Source organism: Heptranchias perlo, chromosome 1 (assembly GCF_035084215.1).
Source record: "Heptranchias perlo isolate sHepPer1 chromosome 1, sHepPer1.hap1, whole genome shotgun sequence".
NCBI classification, from domain to species: Eukaryota; Metazoa; Chordata; class Chondrichthyes; order Hexanchiformes; family Hexanchidae; genus Heptranchias; species Heptranchias perlo.
The window spans coordinates 12,314,925-12,335,056 of NC_090325.1; the positions used below are offsets into that span (position 1 = coordinate 12,314,925).

Genomic DNA, 20,132 nt, shown 5'->3' on the forward strand with positions numbered 1-20,132 from the left:
ATGCAGCAGCCAATTTGCGCACAGCAAGATCCCACAAATAGCGTGACAATGACCAGATAATTCGTTTTTCTTTTAAAAAAGTGATGTTGGTTGAGGGATAAATATTAGCCAGGACACCGGGGAGAACTCCCCTGTTCTTCTTCAAAATAGTGCCATGGGATCTTTTACGTCCACCTGAGAGAGTAGGTGGGGCCCTCATCCAAAAGACAGCATCTCTGACAGCGCAGCACTCCCTCAGTACTCCAATGAAGTATCAGCCTATAATTACGTGCTCAAATCCCCGGAGTGGGACTCGAACCCACAACCTTCTGACTCGGGCAAGAGTGCTACATACTAAGCCACAGCCGACACCTAGAACAAAAATGCACTGAACACCATAATCTATGTTAATTGTATGATTTATATCAACGAGTGTTAATTGTATTCAGGTGGTGGGTATCAATTGGGGGCTCTCGTCTCCTTTTTATAGGAGAGCTTATCAAGGGTATGGAGTGTGTGTATAAAGGGAATCTCTGTGAATAAAGACTTGGAAACAACTAAAGACCAGGCTCTAGTGTTCCATCCTTCACCACTGGGCTATCCAATTTTAACATTCCGAATCGCCTGGAATTTAAGCACTTGTAAAAGGGTCTCACCTTCTGGTACAGGAGCAATGTCGACCACCTTCAAGTAAAGATTAGGGAGAGGGGCAGAGCAGGCCTTCTGCCCCAGGCTTTGGATGGCTGGCAGCAGAAACGTTATTTCATATTTGTGGCTGATCTTCAAGAAACCGACCTGGAACAACACACAGCAACAGAAGAATTTCAGAACAAAGCCTGTCCCATTTTTTTTCATGGATCAGCCCCACCGAATCGCCATGACCCTCAGTCCCCTTCTCTTTCCAGAAGCACGAATTGTCTCAAGCTCATTTATATTGTCAACTTCAATGGCCTTCCCTTGATTCCCTCTGATGGGGGAAATAAAGAACGAGGGGACATAAATCATAAAATTAGACCTAGATCATTTAGGAGAGAAATTAGGAAACATTTTATCACACAAATGATAGAAGAAATTTTAAAACAGTCTTCCCCAAAAGATTGTGGATGCTGGGAACAATTGGAGCTTTCAAGACTGAAATGGGTAGATTTTGTTAGGTAAAAGGTATCAAGGGATATTGAGCTAAGGTGGACAAATGGAGTTGAGGTGCAGATCAGCCATGATATAACTGAATAGCAAACAGGCTCGATGGGCTGAATGGCCTACTCTTGGTCCTATGTACCCAATGGGTGAAATGTTCCATCTGATTTCCCTTCTTACTCTGAACTTCCTCATTTTCAATGTGTGTTGCCCGGTATTTGAATCCTTCACAGTGAACAATTTGCTTGGATTAACACAGTTAATCAACTTTATCAACAGGAAACAAAGATATACAGCGTGTACTCGTGAATACAGTGCCAACAATCTTAAACAAGCAGCTGCCTGATTCCAGAGACTGGCAAGAAAGATGGACAAACTAACTAAATTATATTCATATAGCGACTGATCGTGTTGGTGGGATGTCCCAAAGTGCTTCACAACCAATGAATTGCTTTTGAGGTGCAGTCACTGTTGTCATGTAGGCAAACGTGTCAGCCATTTTGCACATAGCAAGGTCCCACGGACAGCATGTGACTAGTTTTTGGTGGTGTTGGTTGATGGAGGAAAGTTGGCCAGGACACCAGGATTTTGGTGGGGAGGAGGGAAGGGAATGGGGGTGCTTGGCAATCCTGACATTAGCAGTTTCTAAACATGGACTGTGTGTGTGGAATGGGAATCCTGATCGGACTAATCTAGTGAAAGGACCGTATTGCGGTACTGGCTGGCTCTGGTCCACTGATACATTCAGGAGCAGGAAAATGTGACAGACAACACTCATGTCTAGCAGATGTTTTACTTGTTCTTGGCAGCCACAGCTTATAGAATCATAGAATCTTACAGCACAGAACGAAGCCAAATGGCCCAACAGGTCTGTGCCAGCTCTTTGAAAGAGCTATCCAATTAGTCCCACTCCCCCTGCTCTTTCCCCGTAGCCCTGCAACTTTTTCCTTTTCAAGAATTTATCCAATTCCCTTTTGAAAGTTACTATTGAATCTGCTTCCACCACTCTCTCAGGCAGTGCATTCCAGATCATAACAACTCGCTGCATTAAAAAAAAATTCTCCTGATCTTCCCTCTGGTTCTTTTGTCAATTATCTTATATCTCTGTCTTCTGGTTACCAACCCTCCTGCCAATGGAAACAGTTTCTTCTTAGTTACTCTGTCAAAATCTCTCATAACAGATTATTTGTAAACTGGAAGGGGAAATAAATTGCTGTGTTAGGTCTCGACGACCGGTATGTTAGCTTCTACAGAAAGCAATTTTTAAAAAATGAAACAATGGTCAATTAATCTTACTGACGGAATTTAAGACGACCATTAACTTCAAGCACCCTTGGAATCATTCCCCCTTCTCCATCCCCTCGGCAGTTAGCACCACTGCCACTCGACAGAACTGCTCGGCTGCGGCTTTCCCTCCAAGCCGCGGTCAACTGTCTTGTGAACAAGCTTGGAGCTAACAAACTAATGGAAAAACCCCACTTCTTTGGGAATGTGATGGGTCTTCCAAGATGGAAGAAATATTCCACTTAATTGGAGATGAGAGTTCTGGGGATGGAAATCAGTTCTCTCTGGGCCCACGAATCCTTTTCTGAATCTCTTGGGAAGGGAGAAAAATCTATTAGATTTTTATGGGGGTAGCTTGGATTGAAAATAACCAGCCAGCTGCTCGCAAAGAACACACCCAAACTGTTGAAGAATCTTCATACGAAGCAGGGATTTATCAAGTGCCCCTTTTAATGTTCGTCTTTTAAATGCAGAGCCGAGACACTAATCAGCATCGTTATTCATTCAAGTAATTCAGGCTGATGTTAACGATTCCATGACACCATAGAAAGGTTACAGCAAGGAAGGAGGCCATTTGGCCCATTGAGTCCGTGCCGGCTCTATTCAAGAGCAATCCAGCTAGTCCCACTCCCCAGCCCTATCCCCGTAGCCCAGCAAAACTTTTCCTTTCAAGTACTTACCCAGTTCCCTTTTGAAGGCCATGATTGAATCTGCCTCCACCACCCCCTCGGGCAGTGCATTCCAGATCATAACCACTCGCTGTGTAAAAATAGTTTTCCTCATGTCACCTTTGGTTCTTTTGCCAATCACCTTAAATTTATGTACTCTGATTCTTGACCCTTCCACCAATGGGAATAGTTTCTCTGTCTAGACCCTTCATGATTTTGAATACCTCTAGCAAATCTCCGCACAACCGTCTCTCTTCCAAGGAGAACAATCCCAGCTTCTCCAGTTTATCCATGTAAATGAAATCCCCCATCCCTGGAATCATTCTAGTAAATCTTTTCTGCACCCCCTCTAAGGCTTTCATATCTTTCCTAAAGTGCGGTGCCCAGAACTGGACACAATGCTCCAGTTGTGGCCGAACCAGTGTTTTATAAAGGTTCATCATGACTTCCATACTTTTGTACTCTATGCCTCTATTTATAAAGCCCAGGATCCCGGATACTTTTTTAACCTCTTTCTCAACCTGCCCTGCCACTTTCAATGATTTGTGCACAGATACCCCCAGATCTGTGTGTTCCTATACCCCTTTTAGAATTGTGCCTCTAATTTATATTACCTTTCCTCGTTCTTCCGACCGAAATTGAAGAGCAGGGAGCTCTCCTGGTGCTGAGTTAACACTCCCCCTCCCCTCCCCTCCCCAGCGTCAAAGACTGATTAACCGATAGTCCCCGCTAACGTTTCTGAGATCATGCTTGCCGCATTTGCCTGTCTCACACTCTTCAAAGTAATTAATTTTATGTGATGTACTTTGAGCTGTTTGAGGTGTGATCACAGAATTTTACAGCACAGAGGGAGTCCATTCAGCCCAACGTGCCAGCTCTCAAACAGCTATCCTCGTAGTCCCATTCACCTTTTAAAAAAATATATGTTTTCAAATATTTATCAACTTCCCTTTTAAAATCCAATATGGATTCTGCTACTACCGCCATGTTTGGTCAGACATCCTGTGACTTAACAATCCTCTGGATAAAATAAAATTCTCCTAACCGCTCCGTTCATTCTTTTGGTGATCTTAAATTCATAGCCCTTCGTTCCCGACTCATCCACCAGTAGAAACAATTTTTCCCATATTTACCTGGTCAAAGCCCCTTCAATTGTGAGCACTTTTAAGGTCTCCTCTTAACCTTCTAATGAAGAGTCCCAGTTACTTTAGCCTCCTCTCATAGCCCATCAGCTCTAGTATCATCTTGGTGAATCTCTGCTACACGTTCCTATATAAACACAAGTCTTCTTCTTTTATATAAACCCCTTACTATCATCAGGTTGTTTTTTCCTGAAAGCACGAACAGGCTGGGAAAGTCATTCCACAACCATTATCTGACAATCAGCACCTCAGCCCAAGTGGCCAGTCGTCGCGTGTAAGCACAGACAGTGAGTGTCGGCAGGCGAATCAAGTATGGTGGTGGGGACATCGCAGCTACGTGATAACTACCCTTTGTGGCAGAGGTCACTGGATAGCGATCACCGGGAGCGGGGGGGGGGGGGGGGGGGGGGGAGGGAAGAGAGAGTCCTGGGCTGGTTGCTATGCAATCTCTGCTGGAGAGTACACTTGCGTGAGCACAGGATCGACCGCAACATCTGCCTCATACTGTTGAGCAGCCTGCCAGCACATACCAGAATGGCCACTTGGACCAGGTAACGTGGGCAGCTGGAATCCATGGAAACAGATCCAGGATGAGTCAGTGCCTTCAGAAAAGGAGGAAACGCTGGAGCACAAAACAAGGGTAACTAGACAATGATTTCAAAGAACATGAAGTTTAATTTCATCAAAAACTGAATGCTTAGGAACCCTTCAACAAAGGCCCCCGCATTCATTGTTTCTTTACACAGAATTTACAACACAGAGAAAGGTCGTTCTGCCCAATAGGTCTACGCCGGCATTTATGCTCCACATGAGCCTCCTCCCACCTTAATTCATCTCACCTTATCAACATATATCCTTTTATTGTTTTCTCCCTCGTGTACTTGTCTTGCTTCCCCTTAAATGCATCTATGCTATTCGCCTCAACTACTCCTTATGGTAGCAAGTTCCACATTCTAACCACTCTGAGTAAAGGAATTTCGGATTTATTAGTGACTATCTGGTACTTATGGCCTATCCACATATCCTTATATTCATTTCTCCCTCGTGTGCTTATCTAGCTCCACTTTTTTGACTTCTTATGCGTTACTCTGATCTTTTTATTGTCCCCCCTACTCCAGAGAGCTGCCGGAGCTTCCTTGATTCAGGATTCCTGAGTTGGCCGGTTTGCTGGCCGAAGTTCTGAGGGAATGCAACCAGCCCTCGGTGCTGATCACTAGCTCATTCTCGGCTATCACGTCACGGTCCTTGCAGCCAAGACCCTGAAGTGCCATTAACTCTCCATGCAGGTAGCTAGTTGACGTCTTGGAATTCTATGGAGGGGAGATTGAGTAGAATGGGCCTATACTCTCTGGAGTTTAGAAGAATGAGAGGTGATCTCATTAAAACATACAAGATTCTGAGGGGGCTTGACAGGGTAGATGCTGAGAGGCTGTTTCCCCTGGCTGCAGATTCTAGAACTAGAGAGCATAGTCTCAGGATAAGAGGTTGGCCATTTAGGACTGAGGTGAGGATAAATTTCTTCAGAGGGTTGTGAATCTTTGGAATTCTCTACCCCAGAGGGCTGTGGATGGTCAGTGGTTGAGTATATTCAAGGCCGAGATCGATAGATTTTTGAACTCTGAGGGAATCAAGGGATATGGGGTTTGGGCAGGAAAGTGGAGTTGAGGTCAAAGATCAGCCATGACCTTACTGAATGGCTGATCTTCGACCATGGCCTACTCCTGCTCCTTTTTCTTATGTTCTAATGTTCTTTCCATGACAGCAGCACTTAAAACACTTAAAGTGACTAGCAGCGCCCACAGTAGTCTCTGGCACCAATTTGAATGATTCCAGGAGTCAGTCCTCTGAAGTTTTATATTGAATAACGCACCCCCAAAAAGCACGGGAGTTTGAGGAACAAATCCAAAGAGAAAGGACAAGTCTACGGTCAGAAAAATGCAACTGCAAGTATTAACTTTGCAGTTCCTAAAAGCATGGCTCAGGAATTAAGCCGTAGAGAGACAAGAGAGCTCCCAGTATCTATCACCAGACTTGGGTTAACAGGCACAATCGTCTTACATAGGGCATATCAAAATGGAGGATGGCTGGTTACTCTACACTATATTCCAACACTCACCATCTCCCCCCTCTTCTTTTTAATATTCATTCTTGAGATGTGTGCGTCACTAGCAAGGCCGGCAGTTAATGCCCATTCCCGAGAAGGCGGTAGGGGGGTTTCTTGAACCGCTCGTAGCATAGAAACAGGAGTAGGCCATTCAGCCCCAAGAGCCTGTTGTCCCATCCAGATAGATCATGGCTAATTCCATTTACCCGCCTTGGTTCCGTAACCCTTAATACCCTTACCTAACAAAAATCTACCAATCTCAGTTTTGAAATTTTCAATTGACCCCCAGCCTCAACAGCTTTTTGGAGGAAGAGTGTTGCAGATTTCCACCAACCTTTTGAATCACTACCCGAGCGGTTCAGTGCACCAGACAGTGGTGGAGCACTGACAGATAGCCTACGTGATGGCAAAGTGAACATTTTGTATGAAGCTCCCCACACTGACAAGGCCTCAAGTCCCAAGCAGAGTGGCTGCGATCCTAGGGCTAGGGTAGAGAAAAGAAATAATAGGGCAGTGCCCCTACTCCTGATCGCTATCCAGCGCCATGTGTGAATGTCAAGGGGAGGACAGGATCAGGGTTGGCTGCAATGGCCCAAAGGCTGACTCTCCTGTCCTAGCTCTAGAGCGGAGAAGATTACAGGGTGATTTCAGAGAGGTCTTTAAAATTATGAAGGGATGGGACAGAGTGGATAGAAACAGTGGGGGTGAATTTCCGTGAGGATTCTCCCAATTGTCCACCGCAACTTCGACGCAAGTGCTGTAGAAACTCCGGGAAAATGGAGTAACATCACCCAAGTGTCCATTCGTTGAGAGAGAGCCCGGACCGTTGCGTGATGTCGGGCTGTTAAGACGACAGACGAGGGGTGTCGTGGCAGCCTAATCACATCCTGCCCTCACCCACTTTCCATCGGGACTCACTGGGTAGTGACCAGGAGCTGGAATGGTGACCCGCCCTAGCCCGGAGGGTCACCAAGGCCAACGGTAGTGTCCTCATTGCCACTCTGACTGTGATGAACCAACTATGCACAGAGCAGGGATTGGAGCTGGGATCTTTCTGCTCTGTGTGACCTTCAACTGCAGTGACTGTCAGAAGGAAACATGTCTTGCATACATAGTGGGTGTGATTTGGAATCGAGCGCTGGCTTTATCTCAGAGAACTGAAGGCCAGCTGTTCCCGTTTGGTATGAAGATACCATCAGGAACACACACCAATGTGAATTATTTCTGAAAGCAGGTTTATCCCTTAGGCCTTTACTCATTGCTTTATGTTCAGAGAGCGACACGCAGCTAAGGCTGAAGACAGTTGTTGGACTGATGATTAAAGCAACTGATGAAAATGAAAGGATACTCGGTCTCTCTACCTCCACTGTGTGATCTGTGAAATGGGCTGAGGCCAGAAACTGCAGGACCAGACTCACCCAGAATGCCAACATCCCTGGTCCTCCCGCAGGAGGCCTTTGGGACAGTATTGGCAAGGGCCGAAGATCACCACCCCTTTCTGCAATCTTCATTTGGATGAGGGGGTGGGGAAGGATAGAGAAAGAGGGAATTCAAGACCTGGACAGAGAGAGATAAATGTTTTAAACAGGACAGCAGTTTATAAGGAACGGGAAAAGGGAGATCAATCAAATAAAAGAACTTGTATTTATCGGACACCTTTCACATCCTCAGGATGTCCTACATCACTTCACAGCCAATGTGTTGCATTGCACATAATGTTACATCACGTCAACAGCACAGAAACAGGCCATTCGGTCTAACAGGTCTATGCCGGCGTTTATGCTCCAGACGAGCCTCCTCCCACCCTACTTCATCTAACCCTATCAACACATCCTTCTATTCCTTTCTCCCTCATGTGTTTTCTGGCGTCCCCTTAAATGCATCTTTGGGTAAAGAAGATTCCCCTGAATTCACAATTGGATTTATTAGTGACTATCGTATATTTATGATTTCTAGTTTTGAACGCCCTCACAAGTGGAAACATTTTCTCTACGTCTACCATATCAAACCCTTCAATAATCTTAGAGACATCTATCAGATCACCATTCAACCTTTTCTTTTCTAGAGAAAAGAGCGCCAGCCTGTTCAGCTTTTCCTGATAAGGATGTATTTTTTTTATTCGTTCATGGGATGTGGGCGTCGCTGGCAAGGCCGGCATTTATTGCCCATCCCTAATTGCCCTTGAGAAGGTGGTGGTGAGCCGCCTTCTTGAACCGCTGCAGACCGTGTGGTGACGGTTCTCCCACAGTGCTGTTAGGAAGGGAGTTCCAGGATTTTGACCCAGCGACAATGATGGAACGGCGATGTATTTCCAAGTCAGGATGGATTGTGACTTGGAGGGGAACGTGCAGGTGGTGTTGTTCCCATGTGCCTGCTGCCCTTGTCCTTGCAGGTGGTAGAGGTCGTGGATTTGGGAGGTGCTGTTGAAGAAGCCTTGGAGAGTTGTTGCAGTACATCCTGTGGATGGTACACACTGTAGCCACGGTGCGCCAGTGGTGAAGGCAGTGAACATTTAGGGTGGTGGATGGGGTGCCAATCAAGAGGGCTGCTTTGTCCTGGATGGTGTTGAGCTTCTTGAGTGTTGTTGGAGCTGCACTCATCGAGGCAAGTGGACAGTATTCCATCACACTCCTGACTTGTGCCTTGTAGATGGTGGAAAGGTTTTGGGGAGTCAGGAGGTGAGTCACTCACCGCAGAATACCCAGCCTCTGATCTGTTCTTGTAGCCACAATATTTATGTGGCTGGTCCAGTTAAGTTTCTGGTCAATGGTGACCCCCCAGGATGTTGATGGTGGAGGATTCGGCAATGGTAATGCCGTTGAATGTCAAGGGGAGGTGGTTAGATTCTCTCTTGTTGGAGATTGTCTTTGCCTGGCACTTGTCTGGCACGAATGTTACTTGCCACTTATCAGCCCAAGCCTGGATGTTGTCCAGGTCTTGCTGCATGCGGGCACGGACTGCTTCATTATCTGGGGGGTTGCGAATGGAACTGAACACTGTGCAATCATCAGCGAACATCCCCATTTCTGACCTTATGATGGAGGGAAGGTCATTGATGAAGCAGCTGAAGATGGTTGGGCCTAGGACACTGCCCAGAGGAACTCCTGCAGCAATGTCCTGGGGCTGAGATGATCGGCCTCCAACAACCACTCCCATCTTCCTTTGTGCGAGGTATGACTCCAGCCACTGGAGAGATTTCCCCCTGATTCCCATTGACTACAATTTTACTAGGACTCCTTGGTGCCACACTCAGTCAAATGCTGCCTTGATGTCAAGGGCAGTCACTCTCACCTCACCTCTGGAATTCAGCTCTTTTGTCCATGTTTGGACCAAGGCTGTAATGAGGTCTGGAGCCAAGTGGTCCTGGCGGAACCCAAACTGAGCATCAGTGAGCAGGTTATTGGTGAGTAAGTGCCGCTTGATAGCACTGTCGACGACACCTTCCATCACTTTGCTGATGATTGAGAGTAGACTGATGGGGCGGTAATTGGCCGGATTGGATTTGTGGACAGGACATACTTGGGCAATTTTCCACATTGTGGGGTAGATGCCAGTGTTGTAGCTGTAAAGGAACAGTTTGGCTAGAGGCGCAGATAGTTCTGGAGCACAAGTCTTTAGCACTACAGCCAGGATGTTGTCGGGGCCCATAGCCTTTGCTGTATCCAGTGCACTCAGCCGTTTCTTGATATCACGTGGATTGAATCAAATGGGCTGAAGACTGGCTTCTGCGATGGTGGGGATATCGGGAGGAGGCCAAGATGGATCATCCACTCGGCACTTCTGGCTGAAGATGGTTGCAAACACTTCAGCCTTGTCTTTTGCGCTCACATGCTGGACTCTGCCATCATTGAGGATGGGGATATTGACAGAGCCTCCTCCTCCCGTTAGTTGTTTAATTGTCCACCACCATTCACGACTGGATGTGGCAGGCCTGCAGAGCTTTGATCTGATCCATTGGTTGTGGAATCACTTAGCTCTGTCAATAGCATGTTGCTTCCGCTGTTTAGCATGCATGTAGTCCTGAGTTGTCACTTCATAGAAACATAGAAAATAGGAGCAGAGTAGGCCATTCGGCCCTACGAGCCTGCTCCGCCATTCAATATGACGACGGCTGAACCTCAATCTCAATACCATATTCCCGCTCTCTCCCCATACCCCTTGATGCCTTTTGTGTCTAGAAATCTATCTAGCTCCTTCTTAAATATATTCAGTGAATTGGCCTCCACTGCCTTCTGTAGTAGAGAATTCCACAGGTTTACCACCCTCAATGAAGAAATTCCTCCTCATCTCAGTCCTAAATGTCCTACAATGACCCCGCATTCTGGGCCCCCCAGCCAGGGGAAACATCCTCCCTGCATCCAGTCTGTCTAGCCCTATCAGAATTTTATATGTTTCAATGAGATCCCCTCTCATTCTTTTTTTTAAATTCGTTCTTGGGATGTGGGCGTCGCTGGCGAGGCCAGCATTTATTGCCCATCTCTAATTGCCCTTGAGAAGGTGGTGGTGAGCTGCCTTCTTAAACCGCTGCAGTCCGTGTGGTGAAGGTTCTCCCACAGTGCTGTTAGGTAGGGAGTTCCAGGATTTTGACCCAGCGATGATGAAGGAACGGCGATATATTTCCAAGTCGGGATGGTGTGTGGCTTGGAGGGGAACGTGCAGGTGGTGGTGTTCCCATGTGCCTAAACTCGAGTGAATACAGGCCGAGTCGACCCAATCTCTCCTCAATGACAGTCCTGCCATCCCAGGAATCAGTCTGGTGAACCTTCACTGCACTCCCTCTATGGCAACTATATCCTTTCTTAGGTAAGGAGACCATAACTGCACACAATACTCCAGGTGTGGTCTCACCAAGGCCCTGTATAACTGCAGTAAGACATCCTTGCTCCTGTACTCAAATCCTCTTGCAATGAAGGCCAACATACCATTTGTCTTCCTAACTGCTTGCTGCACCTGCATGTTTGTTTTCAGTGATTGGTGTACAAGGACACCCAGATTCCTTTGTACATCAACATTCCCCAATCTATCACCATTTAAATAATACTCTGCCTTTCTGTTTTTCACCAGGTTGGCACCTCATTTTTCGGTACACCTGGTGCTGCTCTTGGCATGCTCTTCTACACTCCTCATTGAACCAGGGTTGATCCCCTGGCTTGTTGGTAATGGTAGAGTGAGGAATATGCCGGGCCATGAGGTTACAGATTGTGCTCGAATACAATTCTGCTGCTGCTGATGGTTCACAGCGCCTTATAGATGCCTAGTTTTGAGCTGATAGATCTGTTCTGAATCTATCTCATTTAGCACGGTGGTAGTGCCACACAACACGTTGGATGGTGTCCTCAGTGCGAAGACAGGACTTCGTCTCCACGAGGACTGTGCGATGGTCACTCCTACCAATACTGTCGTGGACAGATGCATCTGCGACAGGTAGATTGGTGAGGACGAGGTCAAGTCAGTTTTTCCCTCGTGTTGGTTCGCTCACCACCTGCCGCAGGCCCAGTCTGGCAGCTATATCCTTTAGGACTCGGCCAGCTCGGTCAGTAGTGGTGCTACCGAGCCACTCTTGGTGATGGACATTGAAGTCCCCCACCCAGAGTACATTTTGTGCCCTTGTTACCCTCAGTGCTTCCTCCAAATGGTGCGCAACGTGGAGGAGGACTGATTCATCAGCTGAGGGAGGGCGGTAGGTGGTAATCAGCAGGAGGTTTCCTTGTCCATGTTTGACCTGATGCCATGAGATTTCATGGGGTCCAGAGTCAATGTTGAGGATTCCCAGGGCCACTCCCTCCTGACTGTATATCACTGTACCGCCACCTCTGGTGGGTCTGTCCTGCCGGTGGGACAGGACATACCCAGGGATGGTGATGGAAGAGTCTGGGACGTTGGCTGAAAGGTATGATTCTGTGAGTATGGCTATGTCAGGCTGTTGCTTGACTAGTCTGTGGGACAGCTCTCCCAATTTTGGCACAAGTCCCCAGATGTTAGCGAGGCGGACTTTGCAGGGTCGACTGGGCTTGGTTTGCCTTTGTCGTGTCCGGTGCCTCGTGGTCCGATGCCGGGAGGTCCGACCAGTTTTATTCTTATGACTTTTTGTAGCGAGATTATATAATGTAGTGGCTTGCTGGGCCATTTCAGAGGGCGATTAAGAATCAACCACATTGCTGTGGATCTGGAGTCACATAGGTCAGGCCGGATAAGGACGGCAGGTTTCCTTCCCTAAAGGACATTAGTGAACCAGATGGGTTTTTACGACAATCCGGTAGTTTCATAGCCACTATTACTGATACTAGTTTTTTTATTCCAGATTTTATATAATTAATTGAATTTAAATTCCCCAGCTGCCGTGGAGGGATTTGAACTCTTGACTCCGGATTATTTGTCCAGTAACATAACCACTATGCTGCCGTACCCTATCCTCTCAGTTCTGGTATCATCCTTGTGAATCTATTTTGCACCCTCTCCAATGCCTCTATATTCTTTCTATAAGATGGAGACCAGAACTGTGCACAGTGCTCCAAGTGTGATCTAACCAAGGTTCTATAATGTAATGCTCATTATGGACAAAGTAAGATCTCGGAGCGCTTAATGGGGAAGTCAACAGTGGTCGAAATGGCCTTTGAAGGAGAGAAAAACGAAAATGGGGCATGAGAAGCTTGGCAAGGACAAGGGATGATTGGGCCCAGTCCAGGGCCTTCTGGATGACTAGTAGTTTACAAATGGACAGGCTGAATGGCCTATTCCTGTTCGTATGTTCCTATAATGCGTCGCTGTCTTTGGTCACAATCAAAACTACAAGGCAGCCTAAAAGTATTAAGTCTGAAGAAAACAAAAGGATTGATTGCTTGATTAAAATCAAGCCATGATCTCAGCCCAAGGGTGACTACTGTTGACCTCAGGATAACATGCTCCGCCTTCTACTACACACAAAACAGGCACCGGGCAAGTCTCATTCCCTGTTTCACACGTGAAAATAACAACTCCTCTACCCTTTGCCTCAGACTGAGGTAAAACATCAGCAAACTGCAAGCATTACTTGACATTGCAAAAGGACGGCAAACAATGCAAGATTGACGGCCGATTGTTTACAAGTTTCTATTCTTTTCCTCCCCACATCATTTGGGCCCGCATGCAAAGTTAGTCATGCCTTATGGAATCAAATAATAGATTAAAAATCATCATCGCAGTGTCAACATAGCCGGTAGTTACCCCAGATAAACCGGTTTTAGGATCTGTGATGAGTTTCAATTTCCAACAGGTTGTATACTGGCTACTTTCTTTTTTAATTCAGAAACTGAAGTGAAGGGTCAAGAGAGAGAGTGAGAAGGTTGGACATAACAGGAGAGATGAGGTAACTCAAAAAAGCAGTGGTTGGCAGAATCAGAAGTGATACTAGAACGGAGAGGTTAGAACTATCAGGACAGGCTTTTCTCTAGAAAAGGCTGAGGGGTGACCTGGTAGAGGTCTTTAAAATTATGAAGGAGTTTGATAGAGTAGATGTAGAGAACATTATGGGAGGAGTCCAAAATTAGAAGCCATAAATATAAGATAGTCACTAATAAATCCAATAGGGAATTCAGGAGAAACTGTTTTATCCAGAGAGTGGTTAGAATGTGGAACTCACTAGTTGAGACAAATAAGGGAAAGCTAGATAAACAAATGAGGGAGAAAGGAATAAAAGGATATGTGGATAGGGCGAAAAAGTCGAGTGGGAGGAGGCTTGAGTGGAGCATAAATACCAGCACAAACCTGTTGGGCTGAATGGCCTGTTTCTGTGCTGCAAATTCAATGAAATTAACACCAAGCCTGGGTTTTAAAAGCCTGATTCAATTGTAGGAGGACTGAGGGAGGTAAGGAGGGAAAATATTGTTACATTGCCACGGGTGGCTCTGGAGAGGGAGCACGAGGTGTCCACCGGTATGCCTGAGGCCTTCCGCGACCGGTCGGGGAATAGAGTGTCTGATAAACACACGCAATGAATATTATGATTTAGTTTTAAAAGTTTCCAGGGTGTCCCAAAGTGCTTCACAGCCAATAAATTACTTTTTGAAGTGTAGTCACTGTTATAAACTAGGCAAACAGCAGCCAATTTGAACACAAGGTCCCACAAACAGCAATGAGATAAATGACCAAATAACATGTTTTTGGTGGTGTTATTTGAGAGATAAATGTTAGGTACAGTCCATGATAGTGTAAATTGGCCATGGGCTTGGAAGGAGCAGCCACGATGGGCTGGGATTGATGGATATTTGGACAGTAAGGGAATCAAGGGATTTGGGGATTGGGAGAGAAAGTGGAGTTGAGGTCGAAGATCAGCCATGATCTTATTGAACGGCGGAGCAGGCTCGAGGGGCCGTATGGCCTACTCCTGATCCCATTTCATACGTTCTTATGAATGGCGTTTTCGCATTCTATGGTTTTGAACGTTCTTATAACCTTCAATCCTGATCTCATCTCGTTATTTGGCAGGGGAACATTCCACATCCCTTGTACTCTGTAGGAGTGCGTGCGTGGAGAATTGTCAAAGAAAAAAAACAAATTGTATATTTTAACATTCAATCGTGTGCAATCTTCAAACCTAACTTATCTTTGCCTTGAATTTTTTTGCATTTTCATACTGAACTTTAATATGTTTTTGAAGACGTTCTAATACTGCCATCGGGTATCGGTGTGCGAAGCTCAGTGTACAAGCATGACCCGCAGCGCTGCACATCAATGGCAATCCATTAATTGGAAGGTTGAAATCAAGACCCAGTGAACTATCTCCTACCCTAACTCATTATTTCCCAGGACCTCACTACCACATAACTATTTCCCTCAGTCTTCCCTTACTCCCACAACCTAAGGCCTCCAAGCCCAAACTTGACATCACCTAACACGTCAAAGAATTCGAAAGAATCTGATAAAGTGCCACATGATAGGCTTATCAGCAAAATTGAAGCCCATCGAATAAAAGAAACAGTGGCAGCACGGATACGAAATTGGCTAAGTGCCAGGAAACAGAGAGTAGTGGTGAACGGTTGTTTTTCGGACTAGAGGAAAGTATACATTGGTGTTCCCCAGGGCTCGGTACTAGGACCACTGCTTTTTTTGATATATATTAATGACTTGAACTTGGGTGTACAGGGCACAATTTCAAAATTTGCAGATGACAAAACTTGTAGGTGTAGTAAGCAGTGAGGAGGATAGTGATAGACTTCAAGAGGACAGACAGGCTGGTGGAATGGGTGGACGCCTGGCAGATGAAATTTAATGCAGAAAAGTGCAATGATACATTTTGGCAGGAAGAATGAGGAGAGGCAATATAAACTAAAGGGTATAATTCTAAAAGGGGTACAGGAACAGAGAGATTTGGGGGTATATGTGAACAAATCATTGAAAGTGGCAGGGCAGGTTAAGAAAGCGGTTAAAAAAGCATACGTCCTGGGCTTTATAAATAGAAGCATAGAATACAAAAGCAAGGAAGTCATGATGAACCTTTATAAAACACTGGTTCGGCCACAAGTGGAGTATTGTGTCCAGTTCTGGGCACTATACTTCAGGAAAGATGTGAAGGCCTTAGAGAGGGTGCAGAAGAGATTTACTAGAATGATTCCAGGCATGAAGGACATTAGTTACATGGATAGACTGGAGAAGTTGGGGTTGTTCTCCTTCGAACAGAGACAGTTGCGAGGAGATTTGACAGTGGTAGAGTAGAGAGAAACTATTCCCATTGGCGGAAGGGTCAGAGGACATAGATTTAAGGTGATTGGCAAAAGAACCAAAGGTGACATGAGGAAAACCTTTTTTTTTAAAATCACAGCGAGTGGTTAGGATCTGGAATGCACTGCCTGAGGGGGTGGTGGAGGCAGATTCAATCATGGCCTTCAAAAGGGAACTGGATAAGTACTTGAAAGGGAAAAATTTGCAGGGCTACGGGGAAAGGGCGGGGAGGTGGGACTAGCTGGATTGCTCTTACGCAGAGTTGGCGCAGACTCGATGGGCCGAATGGCCTCCTTCCATGCTGTAACCTTTCTACGATCCTATAAATTTGAAATTATATCTCTCGGGACGTCCCAAACTACTTCACAGACAATGCGTTACTTTGAAGCGCAGTCATTGTGGTTAGGACGACAAAATGGCAGCCATTTTGCCCACAGCAAGGTTCTGCAAACAGCAATGAGTTGAACAATGGTGAATCGGTCTTTTCGGTGTTGTTGTAGATGGATATTGGCCAGGATACTGGAAGAACTTCCTGCTCCTCTCTCAGTGCGCCACAGGATCTTTAACGTCCACCTGACAGGCAGACGGGGCCTCAGTTACGTATCTCACCCGCAGGATGGCACCTGTGACAACACAGCACTCCCTCGGTACTGCACTGAAGTGTCAGCCCGGATTATACGTTCAAGTATCATTGGCCTAAACTGCCACCAAACGGGCTTCGTGAAAGCTTTTAATTGGCGTCATCTTCTCCCCTACTCTTTCCAATCTCACTGTGGTCCTTCAGTTACAATTCTCAATTTAGAAACAAAATAGAGGCAAGAGCTCATATCTGACCCTTCACCCAGGCTCATCAATTAAAGATGTGAGTTACAATATCAAGCACTACTGAACATGAAAGTTCACCCCAAGGTGTATCCATTTATTTTAAGTTGTAGCCTTAATTTAAGCTAACTGGCGTTTTCAAACTTACGAAGGGAATTGACAAAGTTGTTTTAGGCAAATTACTTACTGGGGCAATGGTTTCAAATATCAGAAGACACAACTTGAACATTAGGGTCGATCGGAGTAAGAAGTGGCAGTGAGCAAAAGTAAGGATAATAGATCTGGAGATGTTGTTACCAGGGAAGACCCATGAAGCAACATTATAAATAGGTCAAAGGATTCCATCAAGCTGTGGGGATTGTCATAAAATCCCAACTGGTTCACAAATGTCCTTTAGGGAAGGAAACCTGCTGTCCTTACCCGTTCTGGCCTATACGTGACTCCAGACCCACCCCAGGCTCTTAACAGTCACTTGAAGGCACTCAGCTGTATCAAAACCTTCTCAGGGCAACTAGGGATAGGCAATAAACGTTGGTCTCGCCACTGATGCCCACATCAGCATTGAAAGGAGGCAACTGAGTGGTGGCCTATATGTCAGGGAGATCAAAGGAACTCCTGAAACCTTGCAATCATTCAACAACTGGCTGATGGTGGGGGGGGGGAAACTGAAGGGTGTTTCTGAATGGAGAAGCCAAGAGGGGCCGAAAGGCCTTCCCCTCTCCATCTGTCTTGTGAACTGGTCACTATTGAAAGCAGAGGCAAAGGACAATATAAATAGGGAGAGTTCCTTGCGTCAGTTGTTCTGGGATTACTCACTCTTAGCCGATACACTATACAAAAGGGATTTAAATAAACTTTCACAATCTCTGAGGCGAGAGTATGAGGGGGAGAGGAGAGACTATCACTGAAACCCTACCCCAGTAAAATAAAATCAGTTGGCGAGGGCTAACAGATTTCCTTTTGTGATATACTGCTAACACATGCAACAGGAGGAACACTCAAATCACATCTGCATTTTGCTATATTACTCACTAATCTTTACTCATTTGGAACTTGTCACACAATCCCTTCGATTATTATTGTTTAGCTCGCCTTGCTGGTCAGAACATTAAAGTGAAGGAAAAATCACCATCAGATGCACTAACTCGGAAATAACTGCCACAAACGACGCGGCTCAATTATTTAATTTCCCTGTTGCAAAGTGCACTTAAAAAGGGAAGAAATGACAATTACTTCTCTGGTTTATTGGAGGCTAACTTACCTGGAAGTGGAACATTGCCAATCGACACAGACAGAGCTAAACACACAGCCTCTTCACAATTGCAGGATTTATCAGAATATTCACCGTCAAATAGGCCGCTTATCACAAGGTCATAAAAGGTCACAAGATGGACACTGTTGAGAAAGGCTATTTGCCTCCAACCACCTCATCCATCCAGGATTTTTAAAAAAACTACAGATTCCAACTCCAACCACCCTCCCCCCAACATAGCTACTGGTGTTCAACCATTTCTTAAATGGTTCTAGAGTTTCCCTCCACTCAAGGCCATTCCATGTGTTAGTACTGGATATTGGGAGAGTGAGCTAACTCTGCTGTTCTTCCACATCGACGGTCTCCCTGTAAAGAGGCTGCACTGTGAAGGCCCACAATTCCTAACAGACCAGACTGTAGGGCCGTTGGTCGAGCAGTGACTGTTTGTACAGCTACAGTAACTGCAACGAACAGCTACAAAGCTCAACCTCGGAGCTGTAGAAACCATCCAGGAAGTCCTGCTGGAACTAGGTATGTACAGACATTGGGTGTTCTAGAATGGTACCAGGGATGAAGGACTTCAGTTATGTAGAGACTGGAGAAGCTGGGGTTGTTCTCTTTACAGCAGAGATGGTTAAGGGGAGATGTGATAGAGGCATTCAAAATTATGAAGGCTTTTGATAGAGTAAATAAGGAGAAACTGTTTCCACTGGCAGGAGGATTGGTAACCAGAGGAGACACATTTAAAATAATTAGCAAGAAGGGGGAGATGAGAATTTTTTTTAAAACACGAGTTGTAATGATCTGGAATGCACGGCCTGAAAGGGTGGTGGAAGCAGATTCAACAGTAACTTTCAAGCATTTATCCAATTCCCTTCTGAAGGAGAAAAATTTGCAGAGCAATGGGGAAAAAGAGCAAGGGAGTGAGACTAATTGGAGAGCTCTTTCAAAGAGCCGGCATGGGCACAACGGGCCGAATGGCCTCCTTCTGTGCTGTAATATTCATGATTTTATGTTTGATCTTGATCAGGCTTAGGTGTGGTGCACCACACAGTCGCTCGCTGCAAGCTCACGTGACCAGCGGCTACTCGAGTGTGACTGGCGTGCATGGAACCATTCAGGAGAGGTAGAGGAGGGGGCGGACAGATAACTGGCATTAAAAAAGGAAGAAAGGAAGAAAGAGATTGTATAAGTTAGATATGAATTTAACAACTAGCCGTGGGTGTAATCACCAAGATCTCACCTTCACTAAAAAACTCCCATCTTCCTCTTGGATCACCATGACAACAGAGTCATGTAATTTCTCTTCGAAGTGAACATGAGTGGCTGTTCCCTCCTCATGGCTCTCGGGTCCAAAGCGAACGCCCCCAGTCTTGGGCTTTGTACCTGAAGAGGCAAAGGAACAGAAACGCAGGTTTTTACCAGAACAGAAGAAGGAGAGAGAGAGACACCCACCCACCATTAACTCCTTCAGCGCCAGGCTGAGAATAATTCCATCCTGTTGGAGCCTGAGCCATAGACGACCATCCTTCAGCTCAACCTACTCCCAGTAAAACTAAAGGTCACACCAAGCTCGGATTTGCTGCGTCATGAAAAAAAAAACAATTCTACTCGCAATCCGCTCCAAGAGGAATTGAAATTTTATTCTGCAACTAAATAATTCAAAGAGAATTTACCATTTTCCCCTAAGGCAAGCATGGAACTGATTTAAAAGAAATGTTTCACAAATGGAACTGAAAATTAACTGGGTATTAAATAAATTAGATATAAAGTATTAAATAGATTCCTGGATGGTTTCTCATGGTGGTGGGCTGATTGGCTTCACTGAACTCTCCATCACAGAACTTGAAAATTAAGCCTGAATCTTAACTGTTGAACCTTTATTTCTCCTGCCCCCAACCCAGCCCTCAACTCCCACTAAAACCTTTAATTAGCTTCTCAGATAATGGGAGAGCATTAAAGCGAAGTTGTACTATGTATACAAAGATGCTATACTCCGGGAGATGTTGGATGTAATGCTTCTCCTGTCAAGACACCACAGTCGGAGG

The 20,132-nt window shown here is 45.7% G+C and overlaps 1 protein-coding gene across 2 annotated transcripts in view; it reads right to left on the reverse strand.

Moving 5' to 3' along the window:
* Positions 1 to 20,132, reverse strand: part of adissp (adipose secreted signaling protein) — a 157,867-nt gene that overhangs the window by 78,603 nt on the left and 59,132 nt on the right. For both annotated transcript variants that reach the window (XM_067980714.1, XM_067980725.1), the window contains exons 3-4: positions 19,328 to 19,470; positions 636 to 774 (exon numbers count right to left, since the gene is read on the reverse strand). In XM_067980714.1, coding sequence (XP_067836815.1) covers positions 636 to 774; positions 19,328 to 19,470 — 282 coding nt within the window. The remainder of the gene's footprint in view (positions 1 to 635; positions 775 to 19,327; positions 19,471 to 20,132) is intronic.